The 15324-nt window shown below is 41.7% G+C and overlaps 1 protein-coding gene across 1 annotated transcript; it reads right to left on the reverse strand.

Annotated features, from left to right (window-relative positions):
• Window positions 1-9439: 9439 nt before the first annotated feature.
• On the reverse strand, window positions 9440-12924 carry LOC146391545 (nesprin-2-like). Its single transcript, XM_084922852.1, has 4 exons — window positions 12916-12924; window positions 12343-12444; window positions 10127-10291; window positions 9440-10049 (listed from the first exon to the last, which is right to left on the reverse strand). Exons 1-4 carry the CDS (start codon window positions 12922-12924, stop codon window positions 9882-9884), a joined length of 444 nt encoding a protein of 147 aa, XP_084778978.1. The 3' UTR covers window positions 9440-9881.
• Between the last annotated feature and the right edge of the window lie 2400 nt (window positions 12925-15324).

The raw sequence follows: 15324 nt of genomic DNA on the forward strand, positions 1-15324 counted from the left end.
GAGATGCCATCCTTCTGCTTTAGTGGCAAATACATTTAACAGTCATCAGTGGAACAATGAAAAGAGATCCCATGCCTTTTAAGGATGAAACCCAAAGGCTATATATACAGTAAAAAGAGCCCTATACTTGACCCCTGTGGGACGCCACATGACAGAGAAGCAGAAGATGATTTGGAACCGAGAAGCTGACAGAGAAAGTTCTGTTTGCCAAATAAGACTAAACCAATTAAGTTCAGTGCCACCAATAACCACTACATCCTTTAATCAAGATAATAGGATGTTGTCGTCTACTGTGTCAAAAGCAGCAGTCAGGTCAAGCAAGACCAGAACAACGTGGTTACCAGAATAAAGACCTTTAAGAATGCAGATTCTGTGCTATAAAGGGTTTTAAATCCTGATTGAAAAACCTCAAGGATGCCATTACATCTATAAAATATTTCAGTTGACACAAAACATTTTTCTCTAACACTTGGAAAGAAAATGCAGCTTGGAAATCGGTCTATAATTAGCTAAAACTGTGTGATCAAGGCCAGGTTTCTTAAGCAGTGGCTGCCCTACTGCATGTTTGAAAATTGCAGGAACCACACCAGAGGACAGACTGCTGTTAATAATGTCAAGGACAGACTGCCCTATACTAGGAAAGATTTCTTTTAAAAATCGTGGAGGGAAAGGATCCTGGGGGGAACCTGCGGGGTTAATATGACACCCCCCAGGGCAGCTGTGGCTACAACCGTAGCTTGCCTCCACCAGTGTGTGAATGCGAGAGTGAATGAATAGTGGCATTGTAAAGCGCTTTGGGTGCCTTGAAAAGCGTTACATAAATCCAATCCATTATTATTATTAAAATCAGCAGTGCAAGGGACAGAGACAGAGGGGTCAGAGTCAGGAGCTGTGATAAGAGGCCTGGTGGTGCCGACCTTTTCAATAAAAGATGATCATCATGTCTGGCGATTATACCTCAGCAGAGACTTTTTTTGGTGAATGACACAGGTCAGAAATAATAGAAACAAACTTCAGAGTGACAGACGAGCAACCACGCACACCAGCGCCATCTTGTTACCAGTCAGGTGTGAAGAACAGTTGGACCAAAGGTTCATTCAAGACTTTTTATGTGAAGGGAAGGAGTTTAAACTGGATTCTGGATTTATCAGAAAATCAGTTCAGTTCAGTCTGTTTCAGGATGGCTGAGTGGTCTAAGGTGCTGTCTTTAGTGCTCACTCTCCCCTGGAGGTGTGGGTTTGAATCCCACTTTTAGCAGTTTCTGCTTCATTGTCTTTCTCGGTGTTCACATCTCCTCATTCCTGAAATGGTCTGCTCACATTCACGTCCAGTCCAAAAAGGCTAGGCAAGCGCCTGTACTGTCTCCGACAACTCAGGAAGTTAGCAGGTTTTTCCAGTGGTCCTCAGAACTTTCTATTCAGGCGCTGTGGAGAGCATCCTCACACAGAACATCACTTCCTGGTGTGGGAATAACTGTGTCCAGGATTGAAAAGCAGAGTGATCCGTGCCTCAGAACGCGTTACAAATGCAAATACAGTATGATCCACAAATAAAACTTCCCTACAGGACATTTACACCAGGAGATGTTGGTCCAGAGCATCTCAGATATTAAAGGACTGGTCCCATCCCAGTAACAAAATGCTTCGACTTCTGCAATCAGGCAGAAGTTTCCACACCATCGGGGCCAAAACAGAGACTCAAGGAGGAGCTTCTCTCCTCAGGCCATACGAGTCCTAAATCAGAACATGCCCCCACTCCCCTCATAGCATCAATAAGTGACTGAAACAGGACCTTATATCAATCTGTTCACACTTCTCTGGTCACTCAGTTGAATTACTCTGTTTATATTACTCTGGTCACTTGTTTACTTGCACTGCTCTGTCAATACGTTGCTGTGCTAATATGGCACAAGACACGTTAACGCTCCATTTGCACAATGTACATTTTCAGATTTTTGATTTAAAATTTCCAGACTTTTAAAATTTATTTACTTATTGTATATAATGTCTTTTTTTGTACAGTCAAAGGAGCAGTTCACTGTTTTTTTTGTAATTTAATGACTATGCATGTGACAAATAAAAAATCTCAAGTCTTGAACGTTATGCTCTCTCTTTCTAGGCCCTGCCAGTACTCTCGCTCCAGCATTTTGGATCAGCTGAAGGCTTTTGAGGGAGTTTTTATGACATCTGAAAATAGCAAATTGCAGTTGCCCAGGACTTGCATGAACAGTTCAACAGCAAAGCCCCAAATACCAAACAGGCTCATCAGGGATTTGAACCCAGGACCGTTTACACCCAAAGTGAAAAGGGAAAAGCTTCCTTAGGCATTTTCCAGGTCATAGCAGAGGTGTGCTTGCAGGCCGAGGAGGAGTGAGATGCTGAGGCTGCTCCTGCTGCTCTCCAGCGAAGCCCAGGTGGCTGCTCTCAAACCTGCCCACAGCAAAGAGGAGCAGCTTCAATTACATGTTTCTTAGATTGTCACAAATAAGCTTTCGTCTAATTTTCAGATGATCACTTTTAATTTTAAATTAAGAACCAATTTAGGTGGGTTATTTAGAGCTTCCAATGAGGTGCATGTGTTTCGATCATGGCGGACAAAAAAAGAGTACCTGAAGAAAAACCCTGCAACATGAAGCATGCACCCACTGCAATCAACACAGTGGCATGAGCATATAGTCATACAGATGAGCATGACAGCGTCAAGCTTTATAACCAGAAACCTTACACCACAAATTAAGTCAAATTTTGACCCTAAAATCTGAATTTTGCAGTTAAAATCATCACATAATTTTCATCTCTAATATTTTATTTCACTTGGTACATAAGTTACATGTGTGCATAATGCACTGAAAGAGATTCCTTTGTGGTACTGAAGAACTAATGTTTACTGATGTTTATTTTTGTGTATCAGTAAAACTGATGTGCGTTTTTCCACATGCATATTCTTAATGTTGTGTGAGAGAGTTACACATTTATAATATATGATACATAACTGTGTATTGTAGTAGTTCTGTGTACAAGTTTGAATTGAATTCTCTTATTTAATCTAAAATAAAACTCTGTGTTATCTTGTTAACATGAATAACAAATAATTACCTTAGAAAACCTTTTTGGAGAATTCAAATGGTAAACAATAAGAACAAGGCCAACGACATCCTTCATATCAGCTCTGTTAGCTGTCCCTGTATGAGGGACTATGGGAACATGTGTGCAGCTGCAGAGATTCTTTCAAATGGAGCCTAAACAACATGTGGCAGCTGAGAGGCTCTATAGACAACACATGGGCTCGTCCAGGATTTGAACCCGGGACCTCTCACAGCCAAAGCGAGAATCTGATGCCACACAAATTACTTGTGCCGCTCCAAAAATAATTTCTGTCCACTATGAGATGAAGGAGAACAACAGCCTGATACCTGCAGGCCTGACAGCAGCAGATGTATCGCTGCTGTAACACCTGTAACATTCAGCAGTCGTCTCATTGTTCTGACACACACAACAAACGTATTGACAACACTACACACTAACTACACAAGATTTGTGCTAAACGTGGCAAATCTCTCACATCTCAAACACGCCGTCACTCCTAAAACTTCCCCCTCCCTAAACAACTGTTGCAATATCATTTTTACCTATGAAGTGCCTTGAGGCGACTTTTGTTGTGATTTGGCGCTATACAAATAAAATTGACTTGAATTGAATTTTTTGATTGGTTGACATGGTACATCTTTCGACCAATAGGAAAGGGTGGGGTTTTTGGGGTTTTTGTTTTTTTTGCTCACAGGCTTTCGAGCGTTTTCCTTATAAAACGCCGTTTTTACCGTTTCTTCCCGCAGTAAATATAAACAACGATAGTATTCAGGAAGAAAACCAAACATTACAAATATTTTTACCATAACTCTGGTTTTACGTGGCCGATCAACACAATTTAAAAACTGGTAGAAAGTCCACACATTTTCCGTCAGTTGTTCCGTCTGTCCTGCTCACATCTCCAATGGTTGTACACATTGTCATTAACGTGGCTTCGCTCCTCATCAGCCGCTTTGCTCGCTAAAACACCGGCACATAAGGACGCTGTCATAGCCTGTCAACGACGTTGATTAGCTGCGTATATACGAATGTGAATCGCATTACTGGCTGGACTATGGGATAAGGTGGCATCGTTCTGATCCCATACAGGAGCAGCCAGTCACTGACTAACACTGCAAAACAGGATTGTTAAAGTTTTAATTTTAATTTGAATTCAGGTTGGATTTTTTTGTGCGCAACACAGATGTACTGTGCGCAGAGACCGTGCCTGCAGTGCGCAATTGCTCACGCCTGCAGCTTAGAGGGAACATTGGTCAGGCGTCAGTGTAGGAGAGCAGAGTGGAAGTGGAAGAAAGACAAATTGCAGGTTTCTTTTGAAATGTTAAAAGAATGTTGGAAATTTGATCAGAATACAGTGAAAATGAGAGAAACAGATATTTTTCTCAGATCATTGTGTTAAATTGTCATAATCCCCGTGTTCTTTAAGACTATCAGCTCTACTCTAAACAACCCTGAAAGCCTCTGCTGACACATGTAATCAGTTCCTTTCTTTCTTTGTAAACAAGGTCGAATCTGTCAGGTCAGCAATAGTACTTCCTACAGATGACCCATCAGTGTTTATTCCATGACTGTAAACATGTTTCCATTTGTCACTTCAGTCTTTACTCTGAAATACAGGAAATGACATCATGGCTCCAAATCTTTGTCGTTCAAACAATTCTTTATTTAACTTTTTTTTTTAACTTTATTTAAGAACTTTAATAAAATACATTCAATAAAAACTTGAACAACAGGAAACTGATTTTTCATCCAACCACTGAAAAAAAAGGTAACCACTGAACACAAACACTACAGAAGAACAATTTATAAAGATTAAAATGGAACTACAGGAACATTTTGATTCATAGCCTCATTACATCTTTAAGGAGAGCCAATCTGAACTCTGTGGAGCCTGATCTCCAGGGTTTTAAGTTGGACTCTGAAACCAGAAGAGGATGTTTCTCTCTCTTCAGATTCGCTGTCGTCCTGTAATGGGAACGATTTCAGCCCTGCGTGATCGCGCTGATGTTTGCACAGAGCAGATAATGAAGTGAATGTTTTGGCACATTGGTAACAGTGAAACAGTTTATTAGTAACGTGGGATTGTTTGTGTGCAGAGTATGAACTGAGATTACTAAAGCTCTTGTCACACTGCTCACAGCTGTAGTTTCCTTCCATGTGTGTACGTTCATGCTCGTTACAATTACTTGAATGTGAGAAGCTTTTGTCACAGTGTCTGCACTTGTATGGTTTCTCTCCTGTGTGGACTCGTTTGTGTGTTTTAAGGTCACCTGCAGTGGTGAAGGATGACCCACACTGATCACAGAGATGCTTTTTGACCCCACTGTGAAAGAGTTCATGTCGTTTTAAGTCACCTGACGTGGGGAAGCTTCTCCCACATTCTTTGCAGTATTTCAGTTTGTCGCCAGTGTGTTTACGTTGATGTATTTTTAGGCCGGCTTGCTGACTGAAAGTCTAAAATACTTAGTCATTTGTTTAATTGTAATTTAGCATTATATAACTCACATATAAAACTATCAATTGTAATTTTAAATGGTTTAAAAGCATGTAGAAGAGCATATTTAGGCAAGTACATTTCTCCTTTTGTTATCAAGAAGCACAGACAAAAAGGAAAAAAAAACTGAATCATTGGTCATTGGTCCCCACCAATGCCAAAACGAAATCTACGCCCACTGTCTCTTCCATTGCCGTTTCACTCCAAACGTAACAAATGTCCAACTCAGACACTGTTCTCAATTTGCATTCACACAGAGTGAAGTTGCAGCTTGTTGGAAACGCATCTCCATCCATCCAGTCATGATGATGGTGTTTTCTCCTTGCTGATGCCTTTTGCACATACTGCTGTTGCTGCTGGACCCCTCGCTGCTCATGATACTGCTGTTGTCTCTTGACCTGCCATGTTGTTGCTTTTGGATCTGCATTTCGCGACAGTCAAGTGGAGGGTGCGTCTGTCCTCTCAGTAAGTGAGTGAGACAGTAGACAGTGGTGAGGAGGGCTGTGCGAAAGCAAAAACACATAAATATGCCTGACAACAATTAAACGAAGCAGCATCTGGCTGCAGTTTAAAGACTTTTTTGTCTGTCTTGGTCTTGGTCTTGGTCTCGTCTCGACTTCGTCTCATCTTGGTCTTGGTCTCGTCTCGACTTCGTCTCATCTTGGTCTCGGTCTCGTCTCGACTTCGTCTCATCTTGGTCTCGGTCTCGGTCTCGTCTCGACTTCATCTCAACTTGTTCTTAGTCTTGTCTTGGTCTCGATACCCTCTGGTCTTGGTCTTGGTTTAGGCGGTCTTGACTGCAAGTCTAGTTGCACCAGTGGTGCCATGAGCAGTATCTATCTGCTGCTCATCAGCTGCTATGCCGTGGTTATTGTCACAATGTGGTGTATTTGGATCACTCAATCCTAAGTGGATATGGATATGATCCAGGATTGGATGTTTTGTATAAAATTTGAAAGGAACAATTGTTCCTTTCCCCTTTGCTGTGTACTCTGCTGATGCTGTTTTCAAAACCTACCACACTCATGTACAGTATCAGTGTCACACTGAGATATTTCAAAGATAATAATAATACATTTTATTTGAAAGCGCCTTTCAAAACACTCAAGGTCACTGTACACATTAGAATAAAAAGCAACATAAAAGCAAGCAGTTCACACAATCGTAAAAGCATAAGACATAAACTAATAAAAGAGCAGAGTGGAGAGGTTATGTGGGATAAGCTATTTTGAACAAGTGAGTTTTGAGTTGGGACTTAAAGAGAGAGAAGGAAGAGATGTTTCTTAAATCAGGAGGTCGGGAATTCCAGAGTCGTGGAGCAGAGCAGCTGAAAGCCCTGCTCCCCATGGTGGCAAGACGGGGGGAGGGGACGGAGAGTGAAAGGGAAGAAGTAGATCTGAGACAACGAGATGGGGCGGTGATCTTAACCAGATCAGAGAGATATGGAGGGGAGAGATGATGAATAGCCTTAAATGTGTGCAAGAGTATTTTGAAATTGATGCGATATTTGACCGGGAGCCAGTGAAGCTGCTGCAGGACAGGAGTGATGTGGTGGATAGAAGGGGTCCTGGTGATGATACAGGCAGCAGAGTTCTGGACGCGTTGGAGCTTGTGGATGGATTTTTGAGTATAAAAATAACCTGAATAAATACAAATAAAGGGAAAGAGCTGTCCAAACCTCTGTCTCTGACCATCTGTGTTAACACTTGAAATCGGAAACATGTAAATGTAACAAACATGTTAAAACATAAGAAATCAGGAAGGGGCAAAAAAAGCATTTTGCTAAAAAAAGATTTAGAGCAGAAGTTTTTAAAATGAAGATATATTGCATTTATTTACAATTAAAAACACACAGAGCAGAAAGTGTGTTACTGTTTTACATCCACAGACACACAAGAAAAGAAGGTCAAGTTATGGCAATTTTATTTTTGTATGTCAGTACATGTATTCAGAATAGAGTTTTTAAAAAACAAACAAACGTCCCAAGTAAAGTTTGGGGGGATTTTTGTGAAAGAAAGGTTGAGAGAGGGGGAAGGAGGAAGATGCTTCTGGGTCAGTTCTTTCTCAGCAGTCTGCTCCAGAATCCCCTCCTGTCCTCGGCTTGCTTTTCTTTTGCCTTCAGCTCTTTTAAGGTTTTGTTGAGCTGCTCCTCGGCATCTTTAAATGTTTCTTTCAGCTGCTGTTTGGCCAGTTTCCCTTTGTGTTTGAGGAGCTCTTTAGCTTCCTTTTTGTGCTTTTGTATTTCTTTAAGTTCATCTTTGCAGCCTTTCTTGGTCACCGTCGTTTCTTTCTTGAATACCTTCAACTCAATTTTCTCTTCTGCAAGTTCCTCTTGCACTTTCATCAGTTCCTTCTTCATGTTTTGAGTGTAACTCTTTGTATTTCTTTCTTTGCTTCCTGTATTTTAATTTTCTCTTCCTCCAACACTTTTTGAGCTTCCAACAATTCTTTCTTCATATTTTCAATCTCATTTTCTGCCTCGTGTTTACATTTTTTCTCCTCTTCAAGTTGTTGCTTCACATGCAGTAATTCCTTCCTTAGTGTTTCAGCTTCAGCCATTACATTTGCAGCTTCTTGTGTTTCCAACTGCATTTTCCTTCTTTCCTCTTCAAGAGCTTCCTGCACCTCCTGTAATTCCTGCATCACATTTCCTGCCTCCTTCTTTGCAGTTTGATATTTATTTTTGGCTTCTTGTGCTGTGCTTTTCTCTTCCTCCAATGCTTTTTGAGCTTCCAACAGTTCTTTCTTCATGTTTTCATTCTCGTTTTCTGCCTGTTGTTTTCTCATCTTCTCTCCTTTAAGTTTGAGACCCACATGCAGTAATTCCTGCAATACTACTTCAGTTTCAAACTTTGAATTTTTAGCTTCTCCTCTTGATTTTTCTGCCTCTTCTTTTAATTTGACATTTTCAGCCTGTATCATTTGAAATTTAAAATGAATCAGCTGTACTGTATTGTGAGGTGAAGCACTCGCCGATCCTCTTCTCGATCTCCCTTGATTCATTTTGGCCTTTTAAACAAAGGAACCAACGTTTTGTAGAGGAGTGAAGTGAAGTTTTCGATGTTTCTTCGTCAACTGTCGTTTGTCCTGCACAGAGATGCTGCTGTAGATGTGTCTCTAGCTGTGTCTGGATACAATGAAACATGCTGTAACTAAGTGCTTGTGTTGCACAGTTCTACTAAACATTCCATTTCATGCATGCTCCGCCCACATGGTCAGGAATGTCAGGTGCTGCATCTCCAAATGCTGCTCCCGTTGCCTAGCAATAACAGCTGTTTACTTTTTGGGGTCTGGTTCATTGTTTAATAAAGAAAACATGTCCAAGTATTGGGTGCTGAGGCTCAGCGCATATTCTTGCCTGCTGTGTGGGTGGGCAGCTAGAAATCACTGGTGGGCAACATGAGTGAGGAGAAAACTGGAGCAGCCAAGCAGGGAGCTGCAGGTTGCTGGTTTGAGTCTCTGTTCAGATGCTGGTGTCTCCTCTCTCTGAGATGTCTGCAAACAGTCCCACACTCAGAAAAATAAAGGTGCCAACTGGAACCAAAAGTGGTTCTTTAGACTGATGCCATAGAAGAACCTTTTTTGGTGCCACAAAGAACCTTTCAAACAATGGTTCTTTGAAGAACCATTTGTTTCAGTGGTTCATTGAAAAACCTTTAATGGTTTTTCAAAGAACCTTTTTAAAAATGGTTCTTTAAAGAACCATTTTTAAAAAGATCCTTCAAATGGTTCTTTAAAAAAACCATTTTAAAGAACCTTTTTTGAGTGGTTCTTTAAAAAACCATTTTAAATCTTTCAAAATAAAATGTATCATAAATTGAATTTGAGTAGGGTAAAATAAATACGAGCACAGCATAGACATATATTAATGGTTTATTGTCATTTTGTAGTATACCAAAAGACAAAAAGGCATTTTAACCCTCAGCACAACATCACTACTAATACATGTCACATATTAGTGTTTTAAACAGTAATAATTAAATATATTTGCTATACTATAAATATATATAAATACTATATCTACAGATAACACAACAATTAATACATGTATTGTTTAATTAATAAAACATCAGAAAGTGATAAAACACATTAGAAATAGCAATAGCTTCATAACAGACCAATAAATCAACACATTTTCATCAGCAGATGTTTGCATGTTCAGTAAAAACATTTCAACAACAAGTTTATGATTAAAATGATCAATGAACTTCAGCCTTACGCTATGTAATGTACGTTTCATGTTGTACTCATGGTCCTTTGTTAGTCCAGTTTAGGATAATGTCTCTGACGTATGTATCATATCAAATATATTTCGTATCAAAACAAGCCCACACCTGCAGTTGTTTCAGTTTTTCACTGGTGTTTCCTGTTAGGTGGTCAACCTCACTCAGGCGGACATCCATATCAGCCAACCAAACGACAAGTTCCTCCCTTTGTGCTTCAAATCCCTCCCACTCTGAGACAAGGAGCTAAAAGAGAGAGAAAAGAGTCAATTATAAAGAAGAGAGAAAAGTGAAACCCTCCTCAGAAGGTCTGACTCGCATACCTGCAGTTGACCTGTGATGGACTCCAGTTTGGCGTTCACGTCATCCCTCGCCGATGCCAGCAGCCGAGTCTGCAGGGTGCCCTGGAAGAGCTGAGTTAATGTTCGACTCCTCCTGGTCAGGCTCTCCAGCTGGATGATCCGAGGTCTCCCCTCTCGCCGCTGCCTCTGAACACAGAAACACAAATTGCATCTCAAGCAGGAGGTGCAGATTTTTTTTGCTATTCTTTTCTAAATCCAGGCTAGATCACGTGGAGGTATTTGGAAAACTTTTTTGGCCAGCGGACGACTGTTGTCTTGCAGAAAGTCAAATCAATCAAACATATGCGATACACAATCAATTCACAAGAACACATTATAAAAAATAAGTCCAGTTCTTGCCTGATTTCAAATGAATTCTGCATCAAAACAGGGTAAAACGAGTGTTTGCAGCAAATGTGAGCACAAAGCCTCACTTTGTACAAGCCTGCTATTAAAGTTCTCCTCTATGCAGACGACTTTCCTGTTTTCAAGGCACAACTTGGATCTGCTGTACGAATCTTATGGATACACACTAAATGAAACAATAGTGTGCATGACTCCAGATTCTGATCCCTCATCCTAATATGGTCCCAACATAGCAACAGCAATAAAGCAAATGTTGAGGCTTCAAAATACAAAGTCCATAAACCAATGGCTAACATGGGTTTCATCATAAGGGTGATAAATATACAGATTTCAGTCTGTCTTAGAGATTTGATGTTCATTTACCTGCAGATGCCCTATACGTGCCTGCTCTGTGGTTTTCCACAACGTTTTCCACATCACTATTTAATACAGGAAGTAAGTGAACTAAAACAAGTCATCTTTCTTTGTGAGAGGACCATATTAATGAAACAAACCTCAATGACATCATAGGGATCCCTAAATATGCTCCTGCTGCTTCTCTTCCTCCTCATCCTAAGCTTCCTTCTCCTTGTCCTCACCTTCCATCCAATTGTAATTCAACCTAATTGTGTTTCTCCCCCTCCTCTTCCTCATTTTGTTGGAGCTGTGAACACAATTAATGTGAATCTGGATTAATTTGTGCAAACAAGAAAAATCTACAGCTTTTTGGTCAGAGGTGCTCTTGTGATTTAAGCCGGGTAGAGTAGATTTATGTGTTGATGCTACCTGCTTCAGCTCTGGCTGCTGAGTGATATTTACACCCTGGCTGGATTACAAACTTTAACCATGTGCTGAACTTTAGCCCAGCGTTGATACCTCTTGTTAGTATAACGACCTCTTCTTAGCTTGTATGTATGATGGTGGATAAATGAAATATACAAAGAAAAGACCGGAGCATAACTTGTCAACGAGTCCGAAAATAAGTTATACAGGAACAGTCAAAGACACACCTTCTCATGTCACATTTCTATTCATTTCTATATAATTAGAGTTAGAGGGGACGATCGTGGCTCAAGAGTTGGGAGTTCGCCTTGTAATCGGAAGGTTGCCGGTTTGAGCCCCGGCTTGGACGGTCTCGGTCGTTGTGTCTTTGGGCAAGACACGTCACCCGTTGCCTACTGGTGGTGGTCAGAGGGCCCGGTGGCGCCAGTGTCCGGCAGCCTCGCCTCTGTCAGTGCGCCCCAGGGTGGCTGTGGCTACAATGTAGCTTGCCATCACCAGTGTGTGAATGTGTGTGTGAACGGGTGGATGACTGGATATGTAAAGCGCTTTGGGGTCCTTAGGGACTAGAAAAAGCGCTATATAAATACAGGCCATTTACCATTTAGAGTTATCTAATCTAATTATTCATTCAAAACACTTATGCATAGCTGTATTTTATACAGCTCATACAGAATTCAAAGTACAGGTTCATGTGAGTATTTAATGTACGGCTCAGATCTACAGAGTTTCTAGAGCAGACACAGAGCTCACGTCACAACAGGCTTCAGGCGCCATTTTAGTGACTTTAACAATATATTAAATTTTAATATCGGTCTAGCTGACATTAGGTTATGTACGCAGCTCGCAATTGAACCACATATTTTAGAAGCCAAAGGTTCAAAATAGTTGGGAGCAGCTTCACTTAATTATAACAGTGGTTTTGTTAGGAAAACAGTTGGATACTAAATTGCGCTGACGTCAACGGCTAACGTATCTAGCTAATCGCTACTGTTAGCACAACATTACCAGCAAGCTACAATGACGAGTAACAAAAACAAAACAGTAATAAGGTTTTAATGAAAATGTTTTACCTTTTCCAACAGTCCCAGAATCCAGAGCTTCAAAGTCCAGCAGGTACTGAAGACTGTTATCCGTTTCGCTGTCACCGGCTGTGAGAAAGTGTTTTCTTTCCCCTAAAGGTCAAGGCCCGCCGCTCGCGCACTCTGTCTGCGCATGCGCATCCCAACGACTGACCCCCTCCGTCCGCTCCCGGGAGGTTATAGTATGACGTGTTCTGACGTCACTCTCTCTCTCCCTGTATTTATTTGGCTCGAAACACATATTAACAAATTGCTCAGTGATGAACAACTACTCAGATCATTTACCTAAGCAGTGCGCTTTGTCAAAACAAAGTGTGTGTTCATTACACTGACATTCTGTTCTGCAATTGTTATTTACTTGTATTTTATAATTTGACTTACATACTGCTGGGTGGTTTGTAAAGTTTACAATAACTAGTATTATCATTATGCTGTATTTTCAAAAAATATATAATAATCTCAAAAGTAATGCCTTGGAGTAGAAAATAGTAATGCTTTATTAACATTTAAAACTAAAGTACAGTATTTGAATGTGTGTATTGTGTCTACTGTTTGTTAACTCACCATATTCATAATGGGTTTGCAGGGTTAGGGGTGTGTGTGTGTGTGTGTGTGGGGGGGGGGTTAGGGTCTTTAGGCTTTCCCCCCCCACCCCTGCCACCAGTATATTTTTAAGCAAATATTTCTAACTTTTATTTGAATATTCAGTTTCCTACCATCTTCTCTTAAAGGGTAATTGCCAGGTAACCCGCCCTCCCCCTTCGCACACACATGCACACAAAGAAAACACACAGTATAATTCACAGCCTCGTTATAGTGAATAAATATTTATGCCATTTACACCATCAAACTTAGATAGCTAAGGATGAAGAACAAAATAAAAAGGTTCTTTGACGTATGATGGTTCTTTAAAGAACCATGAAGACATCTGAAGAACCATTTAAGAACCATAATGTTTCTGAGTGTGGGTGGGACATGACAACACCGCCACCAGGAAGATTTTCTCTCTGGTACCTTGTGTTCTGATACCTGACAATTTTTTTGTCTGATACCTGACAACTTTTTTCTTGAGAACTGAGACCTGACAATTTTTTTGTCTGATACCTGACAACTTTTTTCTTGAGACCTAACGATGTCCTAAAATGTACACCGTACCTGACCTGCAACTATCGTAAAATGCTTCGACCGGAAGTAGACACCTTTCGCACACGCGGGGTACCGATCGGATTTCCGATACGGATCGGGTAGTGACAGGGACCCTGTGCATGAGAAAATGCTAACTTCCTGGTTTGAGACCGGATATGGGGTTATACATTTGTTACAGGCCCCACTATGATGTGCGCGTAGCCAGATTACGATCCTGTAAAACAGGAGAGAAAGTGAACACAAGAGACACGCTGCCGTTCGCCTGGTCAGTCTTGCCAGAATGGAAAACTTACGGCAGCTATGCACCCGACTCAGTTCCCAAAGCACGCTGCTGGCCCCTACTGTCCAAAGTGTTATACACTCTCCTGGCAACAGGGAACTTACATGACATTGTGGCTTTAAATTACACCAATAAACCAGCAAAATAAAACATGCAAAATAATCTCCATATATCACGACACTTAACTCACAATTGTGACCACATTTCTGTGTGGATCACATGCTCCCAAACAAAAAAAGATGGCTCCAGACATTTCAAGAAAATACACAGAAAGTTCACACTTCTTAACACTTTAACTCGCTCACCTAGAAACAGTTCTTGATCTTCGTATTTCAGAGCGAAGGCATTTTGTCAGTGTGTGTATCAATATGGGTTTGTGTATGGCACGACAGTGCAGGGGAATGGTTGGTATGGGATGTAGTGTGGCACAGCGAGGGGTGGCATTCCCCAGACTGGCAGGGCCTGTACTGTACAAAGTCCAGTGGGGTTAAGTGACCCGTGTGCTCGGTAAGATGGCTGGCCCAGGGACTCGTATGTGAGAACCTGAGGGGGTTTCCTGCCCCTGGCGGATCTCCTCACTGTGGCTTCCTGAGGAGTCAGCGGTCGAGCCTCATCACCCTCAGTCATTGTCTCTGGACACTGCTCCGCATCAAGGTGTTCTGGATCAGCAACAGAGCAGTCTGCAGTCTGGTTTTCACCTTGTTCTTGTTCAACTTCTCTTTCAGGAGAAGTGCCTCTGGGTTGCTCTGCCATATCACCTCCTGACCGTGGCCTGTATATTTGTTTTCCAGGGACATTCTGGGCTCCTTCAATATTTCTCTGGGACTGACGCATTGGTCTCAGATTCTTTGTTTGGCGTTGAGCCTGTGGTGATACTCTGAGCCAGTACTGCACTCTGGGTGCTTCACTGTCTGAGTTTTCAGAGTTGCTGCTTTCGGGCGTCTCCATCCCGTCATGTCCCACAGCAGGGTCACTCCTTTTCCTTCGAGCCCCTCTGGATGGCAATGGCCCCCTCTGCAGGTCAGGTAAGTCCACAGGTAGATTATTTACAAGGTGTAGGAGGTTTCTGTGAAGTATGCGGGTTTTAGCACCACCTGCCTCAGAGCATACTTTGTAAATGGGACTGTCACCCACTTGTTCCTTGATGACATATACAGTTTGCTCCCAGTAGGGTCTCAATTTTCCAGGTCCTCCCCTCTCACTCATATTACGGACTAGGACCCTGTCACCAGACTGGAGAGTGACTGTGTTCTGTATGTGACGATCATAATACTTCTTACCCCTTGCACTGGAGTGCTGGCTGTTCTCAGCTGCAATACGGTAAGCCTCCTTCATCCGTGACGCCCACGTTTTGGCATAACTCTGAGGTGTTTTTTGATTGATCTCTGGTTAACAGGCCAAAAATGAGGTCTACTGGGAGGTGGGGGTGCCGACCAAACATGAGGTAGTGGGGTGAAAAGCCTGTGGCCTCATGCCTGGTACAGTTGTAGGCATGCACTATCTGGGGTAGGTGCTCCTTCCAGTTGCTCTTCGCCCTCTCCTCCAGC

This window comes from Perissodus microlepis, chromosome 3 (assembly GCF_051167445.1).
Source record: "Perissodus microlepis isolate ML-2025 ecotype Zambia chromosome 3, ASM5116744v1, whole genome shotgun sequence".
Classification (NCBI taxonomy): domain Eukaryota; kingdom Metazoa; phylum Chordata; class Actinopteri; order Cichliformes; family Cichlidae; genus Perissodus; species Perissodus microlepis.